Source organism: Pleurodeles waltl, chromosome 9 (genome assembly GCF_031143425.1).
Source record: "Pleurodeles waltl isolate 20211129_DDA chromosome 9, aPleWal1.hap1.20221129, whole genome shotgun sequence".
In the NCBI taxonomy this organism is placed as follows: domain Eukaryota; kingdom Metazoa; phylum Chordata; class Amphibia; order Caudata; family Salamandridae; genus Pleurodeles; species Pleurodeles waltl.
The window spans coordinates 806,274,622-806,292,740 of record NC_090448.1 but is presented as its reverse complement, the minus strand read 5'-3'; the positions used below and the strand labels follow the sequence as shown (position 1 = coordinate 806,292,740).

The following is an 18,119-nucleotide window of genomic DNA, read 5'->3' as shown; positions in this document are numbered from 1 at the left end:
CTGTGAAATAGAAAATAATACAAAGTTTTAGGCACAAAGTTAAAAACTGTTGAAATTAGAGGTTTATAATATTACTAGAGACATTCGCAGAATGCAATTCATAACCTGAAAGTTGGCAAGTCAGCAATAAAAATTATCACATGTGACCAACTTAAATGTTAACCATTTTATTGAGTGCTTTCTTCAGTGCGGGCTTTGTCCTGTGTGCACTTTACATAGTAACTGTAATAAATATTTTGTGTACATGATTACAGAGTGCACACAAGTATATTTACGTAGCTAAAGAAAATATGAATACTGTTGTTCTAGGGGAGCAAAGGGGTGAGGTGCTGATGTCTGAGAGGTTGGAGTGAGTGATCAGGCAGATGAAGGCACGATAATTTGAGTCTTTAGTTACTTTTTGAAGTTTTGCAGTGAAAGAGCACGTTGAAGAACTAGCTCATTTCATAATCCTGGGTCATAGTAAGAGAAAGCTTCTTTAAGTGATGGCTATGACGATGCCACTGGGAGTCGAACCTGCACCCTTCAATTTACACAGATGGATCAGTGGGTTAATGCGGTGTTTAATTTGTGACAATGTTTACCAGGGCTCAGCACTGGCTTTTATAAATTTATTTTAATACCGGCACATTTTTCTGACATTTCACCATATGGTAGTGCAGTCTAATTTTAAGCAGAACATTTCAACAGAATCTTTAACAATTCAAAATATCTAAAAATAGTAACACCAGTGTACCTTTGCTATTTTTACTCCTTTTGCTGACCTGGTTCAATTTGGTAAATGTGCTTGTTTGCAGGTATTGTTGGCACTTGCATTTCACAGCACAGACAGGGACAGTGGATGAGCTGTGGTGGGCTTTTTGAAAATATTTTGGGCGTGGCATTTTTTTTTTTTTTTTACAAATTATCCACTGATGCATCCATTATTTCAAACCTACTTCAAACGTACAGGGCCAGAATCGCTGGAGAGGCGACACCCTTTACTTCATAGGCTGTCCGGATTGGCACCAACTCGTGCTCTACCATCACTTTTGCTAACAGAGATGAAAAAAGTAAATGGGAGCATCCCATCTGGTACCTCACTTAAATTAATTTCTTTAATAACAGCAAGATTAGTCTAAAGAGAAAAATATTAATCTCAAATTTATACCAATCCAGTACATAAATTCTGTTTGAAATGTTGACAAAACCACAAAAGGGCTTACATACAGACCAGGCATTATGTTCAAACGCATATAGCACAATGTCCCAGATACAACAATGAACAACAAGCAAGGCACTCCTGCGACCCAAACCCCTTCACCACCAATAGAGAAGCATGCAGCACTTCTGCCTCACAAGACTATTTAGGACATGGACCAGTTGCCCTTGTGACCTGTTGGTAACCACCGTCAATGCGATCATGATCCAGTGCTACAAGAAAACCTGAGGGATTTAAAGGAATTCGCTGTCCCTGGACTCGTACACTGCTAATGGTGCCCTGTTCATTCCCACACTGGCCTCAGTTACTGCAATAGGGTCTCGTTCATTTCCAATCACTGAGCTCCTATAGCTGGTTCACTCCTAGTCAGTGGCCCTGTACATTTCAAATGGGCCTCGTTCATTCCCCATCACGCTTGAGTGGCTTTCCTACTCCCACAGACAAATGACACGCTGGCTCAAGCCGATCTGCTGAAAATGCCCATACACCATTTCCCTAAAGATTGGCTTCCACTTCTCCTGTTTCACATTAAATGTTAATCTTTCTTTTCTAATAACGATCGCCTTACTGTCTCAGAGCCATAGCTTACCTGGCAGATGGGATATTCGATTTTGTCCATTGTATAAGGCTAAACGGAGGAGGGGAGAAAAATGTTTCAGATTAACAAGGTTATATGGATGCATTGTTCAGAAACATAGTACAAGCATTTATAATGCAATAGGTCTCGCATTTGCTTGAGTTAGAGGTATTAGTGTTGTAAATTGATATTTGGAATTTTCTTGCCACATACATTGGTTAACCTTGCCTCATAATTTTCATCTTTTCCTGCCACAATTTCAGTGGCCACCGCCACGGACTTTTAAACATTTAGAGTGAATGTGCCTTTTAAAAACAATTAAAGTGGGTCATTTCATAAAGGCACTTACTCTGGAATTTTTAACTGCGCTCCCTCACGTATTTAGAATTGTGTACGGATTCCAGGATGCCATATGAGCAATATTTCTTGCCTTCACATTCTGTATATATCAGTTCCACATTTTCACATTAAAAAACTATGAGTGCCAGAATTTATAGGACGAAACCTGAAGGCATGAGTGTAGAATGTAGCTCTCCCCGCAGTCCGAGACACTGAGCAAAAGAATATTCCTCTGTTTAACAGAGAACATTAAGAATGAGGACATGGTGTTTAACAATGTAATCTTTCAGCATTTGAGGGAAATATGCTGAAATAACCGCATGTTTTTACATAGCGTTTCATCCAACACTCTAAATATGCTTTACTGTTACCCAATTCAAGAGTACTTATGAGCCTCCGAAGGACGATTTACCATGATTCAAATGCCTGACCTGCAGTTCATATCCGAGATAAACAGCAAGCAATAACTTGCTAGCTGGCAGAAAATGTGTTTAGTGAGAAGAGTTATCTACAATGCGTCTCTATTAGTAGAGGGTTTCACAAGGATTCTTCCTAGGTCCAGATTTGAATTGATAATAAAAATAAGTGTTGTAAAATACACTATTGCTATTCAAAGTATGTCACCCCATGGTCAGCTAGCTACACATGATCTGTACCAGAGAAAGGGCTGAGAAGGAACTTGGCAGAAAGATATGGGCTATAAGGAAGGATTGCAGAGTTACTCATAACAAGATATTATAGCGAATGGTGAACAGTGGCAGGGAAAATGAGCCTGGAAAGAGGGCTTTAGCATAAATAGATTGAGCAACAGATAACGAAGGAAAGGTTTAAAGTGTGTCAAAAAGAGGCAGAGGCAGAGGGGAGAAAGATGAACAGAAGAATACTGAAAGCAGCAGAACCTTGCAGAGGGTAAGAGAGTCCATGAGTGTGAATGAAAAGAGACACATGGAAAGAAGAGTGATGGTTAATATTGAGGAGTAGTGCATTGATTGCAACAGATCGAATAACTTCTACACAGTGACAGAGTCAGAGTGAAATGAAGATAGCAAATGGAAACGAGAAGATGACTACACTACCTCGAGTTGCATAGACGTGTGAACAGAAATTGAAAAATAAGGCTGGAAAAGTATTTTCTTTTTATGGTTAACAGAATGAAAATTCTTGCAAGCGTTTTTGCCTCGCATTTCAGCTCTTATGAAGTTTATAATAGCAGAGCAGCCTGAGAAGACTTATGGCCCCAATAAAGGAGCACTGCAACCAACAAATAAAATCGCTTTAAGCCATAAGAAGTATACTAAAAAGTATGCACGAGGTCAAACGCTTACACTTGATCTAAAAATTTAAAAAAAAACAATAGTGCTCAGGAGGACTCTAGAAAATGAAGTTGAAACAACAGTGATCTAAGAGAGTGTGATCTGTTGATGAGCTCACCAGAGTACAAAGAATAACTAGGCGCCTTTCCATTTGTTAGAAGTCACAGGAATACCCTGGCAGCACCCCCACCCAACCTTCTGTCAAATCGGTGTGTGCAATCTCCCCTAAAGCTATAGACAGACGTCAACCTGTCTCTGCCCTGAAGACACTGACGCCTTCGATTTAACAAACCAAGGTGAGGTTTCCCTGCAGAGGCAGAAGGTCAGTGCCACTTTGCCCTGAATATGAGTGGCCGCTTCATTTATTGCCCCCTTCAGAATAATGTGATTTAGGGAACACTGCAGATCTGTTTACTTTTACGCTGAGATTTTGACTGCTGGAAGCATCAGAAATCGCCAGGCAAAACTAAGGAGAAGTGAGAAATCATGAGGGGGAATCAGACCCAGGAAATCTTTCAGTAATTGCTAATTTCTTAGTGGACTCTCAGAAGGGTCTGCTTTAGGGCTGTGCAGCCACCCCTGGTGCTGACCTCAGGGCAGGTCACTGTGCCCAGAAATAACTTATTGGTTTAAAAGCACCCACTGCAGAGGCCCTGGTGTGTAGAACACGTTTCAGACAGCAATAAACATGTCAAGATAACTCTTGTGATTAATCTTCCTGCTGGAGAGAGATCAGTTTTATTCTACTACCAGTCATGTAATGTCAGTGTCATGTAAATTGCTCTGACACACACACTGGCATGAGTAGTACTATAAAACAACTGAAATGCTTGTGAGAGAGGGGCTATGGAGAGATGAGTGGCACTGTTGGAGGTTATTAGGGAGGAATATTTGGAGAAGGAGTTCACTGGGTGGGCAGAAAGAAAGACCGCTGCACCAGTTGACACCAGCTCGAAAGCCAGCCCTGACCCTCTGGGTCCTACTTGAAATCCAAGTAATTCTGCCGCACCACCCCTAACTCAAAGTTACTGGCACCCATCTTCCTGTAACCCCCATGCCTGGAATGAGGGCCAGAAACTAGGGCCGTGGTAGAATAACTGATCAGCGGTTAATTATGATCTGCAGTTCCAAAACCCAGGGCTGGGTTGTTTGGACAACTGCACACTGTCAGAGCCCCCACAAATCCTTCTGCACCAGCCCTCAAAGCACCATTTGCCAAATCATTGGAAAACACTGGAGTGTACTTCAACATTGACTACAGTGTGAACACTCAAAGCATTGCTGTCACATAAGGAGCATTTTTCCTACACAGACATCTGAGGCCAATTCTTGTTTACTACCATTTCCACCCTACAGCAATGGATACCTTTGTCAATGGTGAATTGAACAATATATATGCACTGTCAGCTAGGGTGAGAATGCTACCTGTACCATTGGGTGCTTAGTAACTGGGGTCAAAAATACATCAACAGCCCATCACCCAAAACAAAAGCTTAAAAAGACACTTCACTGGTATTGCTCCACAGTGCACAATGCTACATGTTCCAGAGGCCTCTGCCAGGAATCAGAGGCTTTGCAGTGCAAGCACCCAACTCTTAGAATGACCTTCATAAAATCCATATTCACATTAGTCCATATCATGAAAACCACTTAAAACCCACCTGTTTACTATACACCATATATAGTGCGATCCCCGTTCTTCAAATAAGACAGCAATCAAAAGGCACCCACAAATAATTTGGCTTATGCTTTACAAAAAGGTATCTTAACGTAGCCAAGAGAAATTGCGCTGGAGTTCACTTTGGCCAAGCTTAGTTATTTAACAGTAAAAGACTTCAAAATAACACAATAAATGCATTACACACCTACACCACAATTACTAACTCTGGTTAATTGTTTTATGAGATGATGAAACAAAAGCACTCAGCATAAGTTTAATAGATTGTATAGCCCAGCCTGGCACATTTTTCTGGTCCACCCCATGTTGTGCTCCAGTTGCTCGCATTCAGTAAATAGATTGGATGTGCTCTTCCCATACTGTTATTGATTAAAGCTTAGTTCTGCTGGCAGGAATTTTACCCAAAATGAACCTCCAAAGTGAATCTTTGAACTGCCCGTACTAGGAGGTGACTGGTGCAGCAGCCCACATAATTGTCGCCTTTAGGCACATGCGATTTTTTTTTAATACCCTTATGAGAGGGCAGTCTAATGGCTCTCTCAAGCAAAAGGTCTATCATGGCATCAGTAAGGTGGTCCCTTGTCCATCCTGATGTTTGAGCTATGCAAAATAAATGTGTTATGTGGGTGTGTGCACACTTCACCGCAACTGAGTGAACAATAATGTCCCTGTGGGACACTGTGTGCACAAAAGTGTGGATCCTTTGCTGGAGGCCATTTATCTACCTAGCTGTGCTCAGGATTCCCTATATAAAATTAATCTTATTCTTATCTCTTTAGTGGGCGAGATATGCAGTTTTATTCCTTGAGACTAGGTTTCCCTTGTCCCAGTGAAACTCAAGATTTGTTTCTTCCTAGGTCGCTCGCAGTCACCCTTGGATGTCATTTAGGGGAACATGTGTTGGAACAACTCATGCCTGAACAACGCAGTCAGAACAACGACCGCGTTGTTACCACTAATGCCTTTACCACAAATGCCTTAACAATGATTTTTCGATGTAAAGGCATTCCAGGTAAAGGTATGCGTGGAACGGCATGCATGGTTCCAGCATGCAACCCCCCACCCCCACCCCTAAAACTACTGCGACCCCACACCCCTAAAACTACCCCAAACCCTCCACCCCGGCCCCAAATCTACCCTGGCCCCCCACCCCGCCCCTAAAACTAACCCCGACCCCCCCACCACTGTCCCTAAATCTACTGCAACCCCCACCCCTGACCTAAAAACTAAAACTATTCTGACCTCCCACCTATAAAACCTAAACTACCCAAACTCCCCCACCCCTAAAACTACCCCACCCTACAACTACAGCGACCCCCCCACCCCATAAACCTAAAAGTACCTCGACCTCCCATCCCGCCCCTAAAACTACCCTGACCCCCCCATCCTGCCCCTAAATCCTAAACTACCCCAATCCCCCACCCCTGTCCCTAAAACTACTGCGACACCCCAGCCCTGCCCCTAAAACCTAAAACTACCCCAACCCCCCACCTCGCCCCTAAAACTACCACGGCCCCCCCACCCCTAAAACTACTGCAGCCCCCCCACCAGCACCCCTAAAACCTAAAAGTACCCCAGCCCCCCAATCGGCCCCTAAAACTACCCCGACTCCCACCCCTCAAACCACCCCGACCCCCACCCCGCCAATAAAATTACCCCGACACCCCACCCCACCCCTAAAAGCTAAAATTACTCCCACCCGCCCCTAAAACTGGCCCCAACCTTACCGCAGCCCCACTTACCTGACTGCGTCCTCTCCGATCCAGAGTTTGTTTTTCTCTGCCTTAACCACGCATGTTTGTTGCTCAGACATGCATGGTTAAAGTAGAGGAAAACAGGGTCGTTGTTCAGGAAAGCGTTGTTACGCTTTCGTAGACCACGACTCTTGTTGTTCCCGCGTCATTGTTCAGGCTGCTTTCCCAATTAGGGGTCACAGCGGTCACCCCCACCTTGACCCTTGCAACTCCTGGCCTCAGAGGTTGCAAAGTCAGTGCCAGGAACACAGGAGCAGCTCGTCCTTATGGACGTTGCTTGCGGCTTCACTACCTTGCTTTCAATCAGTTTTTTGATTGCAGTATTAGTGAGTAAGAGTAATAAATTATTCAGTATTAGTGTATTAAGGAATAGAGTAAAGGTAGCTAGAATATCAACCTCCTTGGTGGCTGAGGTAAGTCAAAAACTCTATTAAATATAGTTATGTGCTGGTGGGTGAAAGTGTGTTTATGTGAAAGAGCGTTTGTGTGTATAGATGGGAATATGTGTGCATAAGCATGTGTGTGTGTGAGTGAAAGTAAAGGTGGAATGTTGTGTGGTTTCACTTCCGCTACCCCAGGCATTTTTGTGAACTGACGTCAATGCAGCCACCTGGATGTGATTATGTCGTTCTCTGCCTCCCTGACAAGTTTAAATTAGTCTGATCTCAGAGCTTCTTGCCCAGAAGTCAAGGAAAACTGAATGAGCTAACAAGCCTCAATGACTGGAAGAAAACGTTGAAGATTGAACAGAAGAGACCATTAGGCTTCTCACTCTGGTCACCAAAGGAGGTATTACCTGCCTTCCTTAAGACGGTTACTTTACATTGACCTCGAGAGGACTCTTCTTGTCAGCTCTGAATACACCTAAGATAGGTTCCGAGCCTCTGGGAGGTTGCTGCCTCTTTATCAGGCTGGTTACAAGCTTCCTTCCGTTGTGTCTCCTGTGAAACGTCAGCAGGTGGATTACCATGCAAGAAGGGGAGATGCCCTGACCACAGAAAGATGCACACAAGGCCCAGCTGATTGAATGACTTACATGGAAGCTGCATCAACCAAGGAAATATACCAAGATCTACAACATACCCGAACCCAGATGCTCTGTCCCTTCAAATCTCCACACATTCCTCCGAAGGGACAACATGCACCCTGCCACATTCTTGACATCCTGTCCCTTCAGTACTACACAAATATGAATCTAGTACCCTCTCGTTTGCCCACCCAATCTTACACTATGGCAGCTCCAGCAGGGTCGTAGATGAGAAGGCTTCACTGACAGGCCACAGAACTGCTGCAAGTCTCCACTGGTAATGTATGTGCTGAGCAGATAGCAGTGGCCCATGCTCATGCCAGAATGCAGAAAGGTGATCTTCCCGTCCGTTTTTTTTTTTTTCCTGTTTATAATTTACTACTGCAATTTTGCGTGTGCTATGAACATTTGTATCCTCTGTGCTATTTATAATATTCACAAAATGTCTATGAAGGGTGATCTTAACGTTTGAGGATGTTGCTCAAATAAGCTTATGTGTCTGGGCGGATACATATAGAAGTGCTGAGGTATCTGAGCTTCAGGACTGTTGAACATGCTGGAGTTGCACAACAAGCCACAGGTTTTCAATGTGGTATGGGAATGTTATTGGGAAACCCAGGTTTCTGAGTAAATCCATGTGTCAGAACAGACAATTTTAACAACGATCATGAATGAGCAAGTGGTGCCCATGTGTAACAGCCACTTGGGTCATAGGTTCCTTTGAGCCTGGGCTGCATGTGCGATAGGCATGCCTACATACAATAACTGCTTAATGTCTCGAAGTTGACAATGTGCCAGTGCTACTCAATATACCAGAGGTAGCCAGGTGTGCTATGTGGACAACTCTTAATTGAGGCGGCGCCTGCAACATCCCTTTCTGAGTTTATCTGGGAAGCTCTTGTTCTTTCCAGCAAGAGTTCCTCCCCACGTTGACGGGCAAGAAAAGGGTATCTAAGAGGAATGCACGCCATGCAGAGACCTGTGCTGACTATGTAATAATTTTTTTATTGAGACTCAGTTGTGAGTCACCAGACAGGATGTCACCTGCTTCAGCGTTGAGATTAGAAGACCATGAAACGTGAATGCACCATGCATTCACTAAGTTTTAAGATTAAAAGCCTATTCTGAAAACAATAAAAGGAGGTCCTTTCACCAGTGCACTCAAAGGAAAAACTCTCAAGATAGACAATGAATGCAGGTGATAAATGAATATTTATGCTACCTGTGGATCGTGCAGGTAAAATCTGCTGTTGCCTTCTAAACTGTAAATTCCAAGAACGAAAGATGATCCATGCGGACTCAGGTCAATCCTCGAAACGGAAACAAACAACTTTGTGATCCCTCACAGACTTTCCGGACAAGTGCTTCAATCAGAATGAAATTGGGGATGGGAGACAGGATGCTTAGACTAGGCAAATCCTAGGTTGTAAAGCGGTCTCACTGTTGGCACAGCAACCACTTTCCTACCTAGAATCTATTTTGCCCTGCAAATGTTGTACTGATCCGTTGGAGTGCAAAATGGTCTTTTGGTAGGATTTACCCCAATATTAATAATGAGTTAGGGTTTTGTTGGAAATCTACTGAAAGTGCTTGAAAAGAAGAGATGTAAGCTTATGAGGGATAGTAGACCTGCATTGAAAATGGCAAAGCAATCTTTTTTGTATTGTGGCACCTGTCCCTTAAATGTAAAGAACAAAGGATGCAATTAAAAAAATTGCCATGATGTTTTCCACAGGCGTGGCAACAGGAGTGCAGTGGCCCCCTTGAATGGTGCATGCCCCCTCCGCCAATGCCCATAACCTATGTACTGTTAGAAATGGAGTCTCTGGTTGGCAGTCAGTTTACATTCTGTCCAAGCAGGGACCGTCACTCTAGTCAGGGTAAGGTAGATACACAGCTCAGATAACCCCTGCGCACCCCCTTTGGTAGCTTAGCACAAGCAGTCAGGCTTATCTCAGAGGCAACGTGTAAAGTATTTGTACAATTACACACAGTAACACAGTGAAAACACCATGGAAATGACAACAGTTTAGAAAAATAGCAATATTTATCTTATTAAAACAAGAACGAAATGACAAAAATCCAACATACACAAGCAAAGTTATGAATTTTCACAGCTTAAACTTAAATATAGCGCTTAGAAACACAAATGCTTAAATTTGATGTTATCAAGGCATCGTGACAGAGCATTCCCAACAATATGACGCCAATGGCGCTGGTCACAGTCTCTCTTGGTCCCCCATGTACAGTAACTTTTGAAAGTGAGGAACAAGCCGGGGCACAGGGTCAGGGAAGCAAGGCATAGCTGGATCCAGTGCAGTGTCGGTTCCAGTGCTGCAGAGCAGTGGAGGTGATGCAGCGTTGGTTCGAAGCGTCGGTGTCTTACGTTCCAGCGGGGTCCAGCGGGTCAAGACACAGTGGGGCAAGCTCACGAGGTCTCGGTCACACCATAGGCTGTAGGTGCCGCGGCAGAGTCTGGTGACATGGACGTTGATGACATGCCACGAAGTCACGGGACGTCAGCTGGGCTGCAGCGGAGTCAGGCCTGCAATGTTAGGCAGGGTCGTCGCACTCCAGCGGGGAACACAGGTTTGGTTACAGGTGGCATCGTGGGGTCAGGCAGCGTGGTCAGTCCTGGAGTCGTCTGGAGTAGGTGTAACTGTCTTTTCTTGTTTTTCAACCAGCTTTCACTCCCAGGGGCCCAGAGACTGGAGTAGGCACCACTAGGTGAGTTAGAATCCACAGCAAGTGAGCCCAGAGGCTGGGAGGTGAAGTCTTTGCTGTCCCTGACACTTCTTAACAGGAAGCAAGATCAGTCCAAGCCCTTGGAGACACTTCACAAGCAGGATTGCAGAAAGCAGTGGCTAGACCTTTCCCTCTTAGGCAGAAGGAGCAGCAGCTGGGCAGCACAGCAACCAGCAGAGTGGCAGGTCCTCCTCAAGCATCAAGCTCTTCTACTTTGCAGAGGTTCCTCTTGATCTAGAAGTAATCTAAGGGTCTGGAGTTTTGGGTCCACTTCTTATACTCATTTCTACCTTTGAATTGGGTAAACTTCAAAGGAAAGCCTCTGTTGCTCACAAGATCCTGCCTTGCCCAGGCCTGACACCAGACATGCCAGGGGGTTGGAGACTGCGTTGTGTGAGGACAGGCACAGCCCCTTCAGGTTTAAATGTCAGCTCCTCCCTCCCTACTCTAACACAGGAGACTCATCAGGATATGGAGAACACACCTCTGCTCCCTTTGTGTCACTGTCTAGAGGGAATTCACAAACAGCCCAACTGTCAGTCTGACCCAGAAGTGGATTCCACAGGCAGAGGCACAGATTGGTTAACCAAGAAAAAAGCCACTTGCTAAAGGTGGCTTTTTCAAACAAATCTAAAAACCAGCTCTAACAAAGATGCATTTTTAAATTGTGATTTCAGAGACTCCAAACTCCACATCTCCATCTGCTCCCAATGGAAAACTGCACTTAAAATATGTCTAAAGGCTGTCCCTATGTTAACCTTTGGGAGAGATAGGTCTGGTTTAAGCGAAAACTGAATTTGGCAGCATTTCACATCAGGACATGTAAAACACCAGTACATGTCATACCTTTTAAAAACATTGCACCCTGCCCCTGGGGATAACTAGGGCCTAACTTAGGGGTGACTTACATGTCATAAAAGGGAAAGTTTGGGCCTGGCAAGTGAGTACACTTGCCAGGTCGAATTGGCAGTGCACAACTGCACACACAGATACTTCAATGGCAGGTCTGAGACAGGTTTACTGGGCTATTCATGAGAGTGGCACAATCAGTGCTGCTTGCCCGCTTGTAGCATCTGATTTACAGGCCCTGGGCACCTCTAGTGCACTTTACTAGGGACCTACTAGTCAATCAAATATGCCAATCATGGACAAACTAATCACCAATACAATTTACAAAGAGCATATGCACTTTAGCACAGGTCAGCAGTGGTAAAGTGCCCAGAGTCCTAAAGCCAACAAAAAAAGGTCAGATAAATAGGAGGAAGGAGGCAAAAAGTTTTGGAATGACCCTACAAAAAGGCCACTTTCCACATTGCAGATTTATAACACTTTCTTCCTGTAGCTAGTACCCAATCAATATTTTGCAGCTCCAAAAGAAGTTGCGACCATTGTTGCATTCCAATATGAACTGTTAGAAAGTAGGGATGACCATTTCATGCCACTTCTTTCTAATGATTTGTGATATGTACGTTGAAACTTGAAGACATTTGTGCATAACCATTTGCCTACGATACATTGCCACTTTAGATTTTATTTTATAGCCACACAAACCAGTTGATTTTGTGAATTGCAGGCTTTGCAAATAGCAATGATCATGATAAATCAGGCCCAAGTGTACTCCTGTCCCCCGATCGAAACTGGGACATTTCTTGCACATTAATCTAAATCACTGACACCTAACAATCTATAGTGCTCCAACTCTTATTCAATGAATACAACAACAAATATGTAGCATATCGAGCCAGTAAACAATGTAGACTGGGCATGGTGGGAAGCAAGAAAAATCAAGATACAAAGAAACCCCAAGCACCACTGACATCCATATAATCCAACAAGTCTCCTTTCCAGGCTTCATCTTATCTCTTACTGTTCTTGTAGAAAGACCTGGGGCAGAAGACTTGTAAAGAAATTTCCTTGGCATCCAGAGAGTTGCACCCCAATACCAATAATTTACTCAATATGCAAAAAAAATATAAACCAACGCATTTTAAGCGACATGGGTTAAAGAAGCAGAGTAGCTGAAACATTACACATTTTCTCTCCTCAGCTTCTGAAAAAGTGAACCCAACTGGATGTAAGCCCCTACCTATCATCACACAGAACACTCTGCCAGTTCACCTCAGAAACCTGCTTGGTGCACTGTGAACGCATTGTTCACTTCTATTTACCAGTTCATCCAGCCACTGGTCACCATGCCATTCACACCCTCTGTCTTGTCTATACTGCTGCTTTACCAGGCGTGGCTAGTCCTTTAGGGCAGAAGGGCCATGCCCCCCCACCATTTTCCCCTCATGAAGAGTGTCTATCAGGCTGGACAAAGGTCAGCCTGACAGACACTCTTCATGTTCAGGTCAGGCAGCTTGGAGCAGACATGCATGATTTGCGCAGACTCCTGGCTGCCTGAGCTGAACTTTGCTGGGCTGAGCTCAGCAAAGGTGCTTCGAGGCCCTCCCCTTGGTGACGAGAAAAGCGACCTGGGCATTTCAGGTTTAAGTCCTGAACCGTCCAGGGCGAGTGTCAAACAGTGACACTTTGTCACAGAGTGGGGTGGGGTCAGCAGTCTCACTGACCCCATCCCACTCTGCAACGAGGCTGGGACTGCTGCCTTCTCTCATTGGCTGACCTCCTGGGACGCGTGTGCGTGTGTGTGTGTGTGTACGCAGTTTGAATGTTATGAGTGTTGTTAATGGATGTGCGTGAGTGTGTGTGTGAAAGAATGAGTGTGTGTGCTTCCCGCCCGTCCCCTCCCTCCCTCCTTCCTTCCTAAAGCTGGCAGCCGCCACTGTGCTTTACCTAAAACAATGTCGACCAATGCAAATCCAGGAGGTCTGGAAAGAATCCAGATTTTCAAAGTATTCAAATAAGATAAATGTGCATACAATTAATCTAAAAAGGAAATCATTTACAGGCAGTGGTTATACTGAAAACCTTGCATGAATCTGGGCTTCCTTGACCCAGGCTGGGCACCTCTGGCCTAAAACACTGCAGGTACTAACATCCAGCTCCACAGAGGGTACTAAAACGGGCACAGATGCCTTTCATGGATTCTTCTCATGTATATTGTCATGCACTTAAATACCATAATTGCATCTAATTTGTTTCCACAGAATATAAGGTCCAAATTGGCAATCCACTTAGAATTATACTCTTCTTTTAAATTACTGGAGACGGTAAAAAACAAACGAAACAAATAAAAGAAAAACATACTTGTGTGATTCAGTTATGTACTACTCGATTCAATGCACATGAATATTCTATAATCTCAGACCTTGAGTAATAGATGTAAACTAATGAGTGGTTGTTCAACTATCAAGGAAAGGGAGAGAACCTTGTCGTTTTTTTCCTCAGAGCTACCTGTATCTTTATACATAAACATACTATTTCATCGACTGCAAAGGGCAAAAATATCTATTTTCATCATAATGCCAATTAGATAGATTGTGATAAACTGTCTCCCAATTAATTCCTAGTGGCGTATCTCATTCAACATGTGCAAATTCCATTTTGCGCGTGAAATGCATCAGAAGCCGACATCGCACAAAGGTTTGCTGCCAGTGTTTCCTATCCTTTACACGAGTGTAAGGTTAAATGGTTGTGCCTATTGTTACTGAAACCAAAACTATGTAGTTTATCGAAACAGACTTGCTCTGTCCAATACAGTGAAATGAAAACTATTTGTTTTAATGCGCTTCTATAGTTATGGACATAGGTCTTTAGTCTCTTTTGTCTGTATGCACTTTACACGCAACACTCATATAGTTATAATGTCCAAGTTAAATCTGTTTCGTAGTAGTCACTTATAAAGCATCATCTTTTTATCCTGCATAACGTTCCCACTTACATATGCCTTTACGGCAACTCTACATCCATGTGCATAGTTGTTGTGCTTTTGCAAGCCAGATAACTAGCTTTGGTTTAACGAAAAGGAGACAAATGTAGATTAGAATTATAAAAACCCCAAAAAGGATTTTAAAGTGTTGGTGAGGCCCAATACCCACAATCTTATCGTTCCTTGTATGAATTCCCAAATTAGACATATATTCATCCTGATAGAACCACAGAGAGGATAAAATTAGATTAGGAGCGTGTGGTCATTTTTGGAGCAATTCAAATTCAACCACTTCTTTCATTTATGAATTTTGATAGTTGAACAACCACGCATTCGTTTACATGAATTACTCAAAAAGACTATGATAATTGCATATTAATATATATTGAATTGAGCAGCAGATTAACAGACAAACACATTTTTTCTTGTCTTTTTTATCTCTTTCAGTCAACTGAAAGACGAGTAAAAGTCTAAGCGAATTGCCAAATTTTACTTTATCATTATGTGGCAACATATTAGATGCCATTGCGGATAAGAAATGCACCGATGAAGATGGATGCAAAACTCTTTTTTTTTTTGCAGTTTTGTATGGAGTGAACTGAACCTGAAGGTAATGGAGCGCTTTACATGAGCACCAGTTACATTACTGAATGGTGATATTGAATGTATTTGCAATGTATTATTATAGATACAAACGAGTAGGGAACTATGGGACAGATTTAGATCTCAGCGGGGGGGTTACTCCGTCACAACGGTGACGGTTATTCCATCCGCCAAAATATAAATCCCAAAGGAAATAATGGTATTCGTAGTAATCCGGACACCGAAATCTAAATAAAGACCTAAGAGTATTAAAATCAACTTTTAAGATAATAAATGAATAAGAGTGAAAGCCTTCTTTAAGTGCATAAAAATATACGAGGAGTCATGTAGAGAGTCCATGCTCTTGTTGGTTTTAAAAATTGAAGAAGATATTCCACTGAGCAAACAATATAGAAGCACTGCATTTAGCGCAGGTATCATGTCACAATAGGTTAATAACGTATCAAAAAATTCAGTTGACACTTTACATTGCTGTTAATGAATCCGATGGATTTCACCAGAACATCACCGAATATTCCAAGGGTGTCCACTCTCTCCAGAGGTAGTCGGTGGGGATACTCCACGAAGTGATGGCCATTGACACTCACCTATGGGGAAACGATGATAATGTAATTATACATTATACTATACAAAGAATAGTGCCAAAGAAAGCATTTCCTCCTAGCTGCTGGAGTAAGTGAAAATCGAGGAACATTTCTATTTTGAGCTACAGCCAACGCACCCATTTTAACTTCTGCTGGACCTATCTTTTGGGGGGAAAAAAATAAAAATAGAGTACTTTACATTCTTTGACCTATAGACTTTCTTTACTGTTTCATAGGACAGCATCACTGGGTTGGATGTCACTATATCGACATCCACAATATCTTTCTACAAAAATACAAAAAGATTGCATCTACTACTATGCCTACCTCTATTAGTCAAGGAAACTAAAAGGGCCGGTTTCCCCATAGGGGTGCTGACCCCTTCTGCGATTCTCCACACCTGAAATGGACTAATTATTTTCCTCTGAATACTTCCCCCATACTGTCCATTTTTTCTCCATTAGGGGTGGGTCTACAGTGCTCTCTTTCCTGAACGGATTGTGGCAACCAGGAGCAGCTGAGGCAGTGCTAACTGAAATGCGCATGTCAGATTGGCTGGTGTTTTTGCTGTGGCCAGGCTATCATGTGCAGTTCAGGCTTCTAGAAGTAATAAACCAGGGAGTTTAACAGAAGCAGTAGATCCCCATCGGTTTCCAATGGAGTGTTGCGTTTCGCTGACCCAGCCAGTCCTGACAATGCTTTTATGGTGTTTACTATTAAAAGCAGCATTAAAGCAGTGCTTGGTTTGGCTGGGGTGCTTAGTTTTTGTGGGACCAGCAGGCACATAATTACAAGGAGGTAGTGCGACATAGGAGAACTGAACTCTGGGTTTGCAGTTGCACGCTGAAGGTGTGGTAAATCCAGATGTCTAAAGTAAGAAGAATATATTTACTTTGCCATTGTAACGGGGAGGGGAGGGTACATGCTTTATAAATAGAATGTGCCCTGATCACCTCTGCATTGCAGAATGGAATACGTAGTGCAGATTCAATTGGGACACATTCTTTTTTTAAAACACTTACCGTCCGTTTTAAGTATTTTTACTTCTACCGGCTCCACCACTTTCAAAAGTCACCAGTTGCCACTGGGAACTGTATGTAAAGTACTCCATCGCCCTGACAGAGTAACCACTCTCAGTTTAGAGATATCTAGAGTCCCAGGGGACAGCTCTTACATTGGCAGGAAATGCTGTCACAGTTGTTCCTGTCAATTAAGTTAAAGTGTGCCATGTGGCTCTGTCAACATAACGGTTCCATACAGCATACTTTCAATATGTTTTATTTTCTAAAACGAAATCCCCAAACTGGATTTTCTTTTTGAAGAAAAAGAAAAAAACAACAATAACATGAAAGTGATTAAAATTTTTCACCTACCATCACATTTTGAATGGTAGTATGCGAAAGTGAAAATTGACCATTTCTACAAGCACGAACTAAGACAGGATGACAAAATTACGAAACCGCCCATGGTTCTTATTCTGTCACACCTTTTTGGGGGGGTAGGGGGAGAGGGAAGAGTACTTCAGCAATTTAGATGGAGTAGTCTTCTTCCCTGATATACTTAACGTCCTCCCAACTCTAAATGAGGTAGGTGGAATTTCAGTTTGGCCGAGAGATTACTCTATCACTGTAGCGACAGAGTACTCTCTCCACCAAATCAAGCCCTTACTTTTGTTAACTGTACGTGCCTTGAAGACTATATATATATATATATATATATATATATATATATATATATATAAAAAAGCTCAGTTTCTTTGCGCAGACAGCAAAGCACACTCCAGGACCAACAGTCTTTGAAAGAAAAAGTTTATTGGCAACGCGTTTCGATCATTGCGATCTCCTTCATAGCTACAGCTACATTTGCAATAACAGCCTAACTTTTAAAGTCAATGACAGTATACAAAGAATAACAGAAGAGGCAGCTTAACTGCAAAAGAATTATATTGATTTTGTTAAGAATGGCACCTGCTTTGCAGCGCTATGAAATGGCAGAATCTGTATTACCAACCGCTATATAAGAAAAAACAAGTTATTCCCAGACTGCCCCAACACGCACCAGACAAAGAACCCTAAGGGAGAGGATGCGGCACAAAGGGCAAGAGCTGCCTACTTTGGAGCTGGGGAACACTGTTCGAGTCTCGGTGCCAGCTCAACATCCTGTGATTCAGCCTTGCTATCAAAAATTAATGTGTTCTTGTGTAATGGAACCAGTGCTCATGTAAAGCGCTGTACTACCTTTGTATCCAGGTCGTGCTAACTGAACTCTATTTGAACAGGCCCAATTTACATCCAAAGGCCAGATGTTTTTTGTTATCAAGCTTGAGGCCGTGAAGTGCTTGGGTCTGGAGTCACAACTCCTTTTCAACCATTTTGGAGACAACACCTTTCGCCATCTTCTTCCCTAGTACTAACCTATGTGCTTGGTTGGTGACCCTCGGGAGGTTATCGAGAGCACGTGCTATCGCCT

At 43.0% G+C, this 18,119-nt stretch overlaps 1 protein-coding gene across 1 annotated transcript in view; it reads right to left on the bottom strand.

The window, feature by feature from the left end:
- Positions 1 to 18,119, bottom strand: part of LGALS12 (galectin 12) — a 143,117-nt gene that overhangs the window by 38,932 nt on the left and 86,066 nt on the right. Inside the window, exons 4-5 of the mRNA XM_069208052.1 lie at positions 15,534 to 15,653; positions 1,791 to 1,829 (exon numbers count right to left, since the gene is read on the bottom strand). Coding sequence (XP_069064153.1) covers positions 1,791 to 1,829; positions 15,534 to 15,653 — 159 coding nt within the window. The remainder of the gene's footprint in view (positions 1 to 1,790; positions 1,830 to 15,533; positions 15,654 to 18,119) is intronic.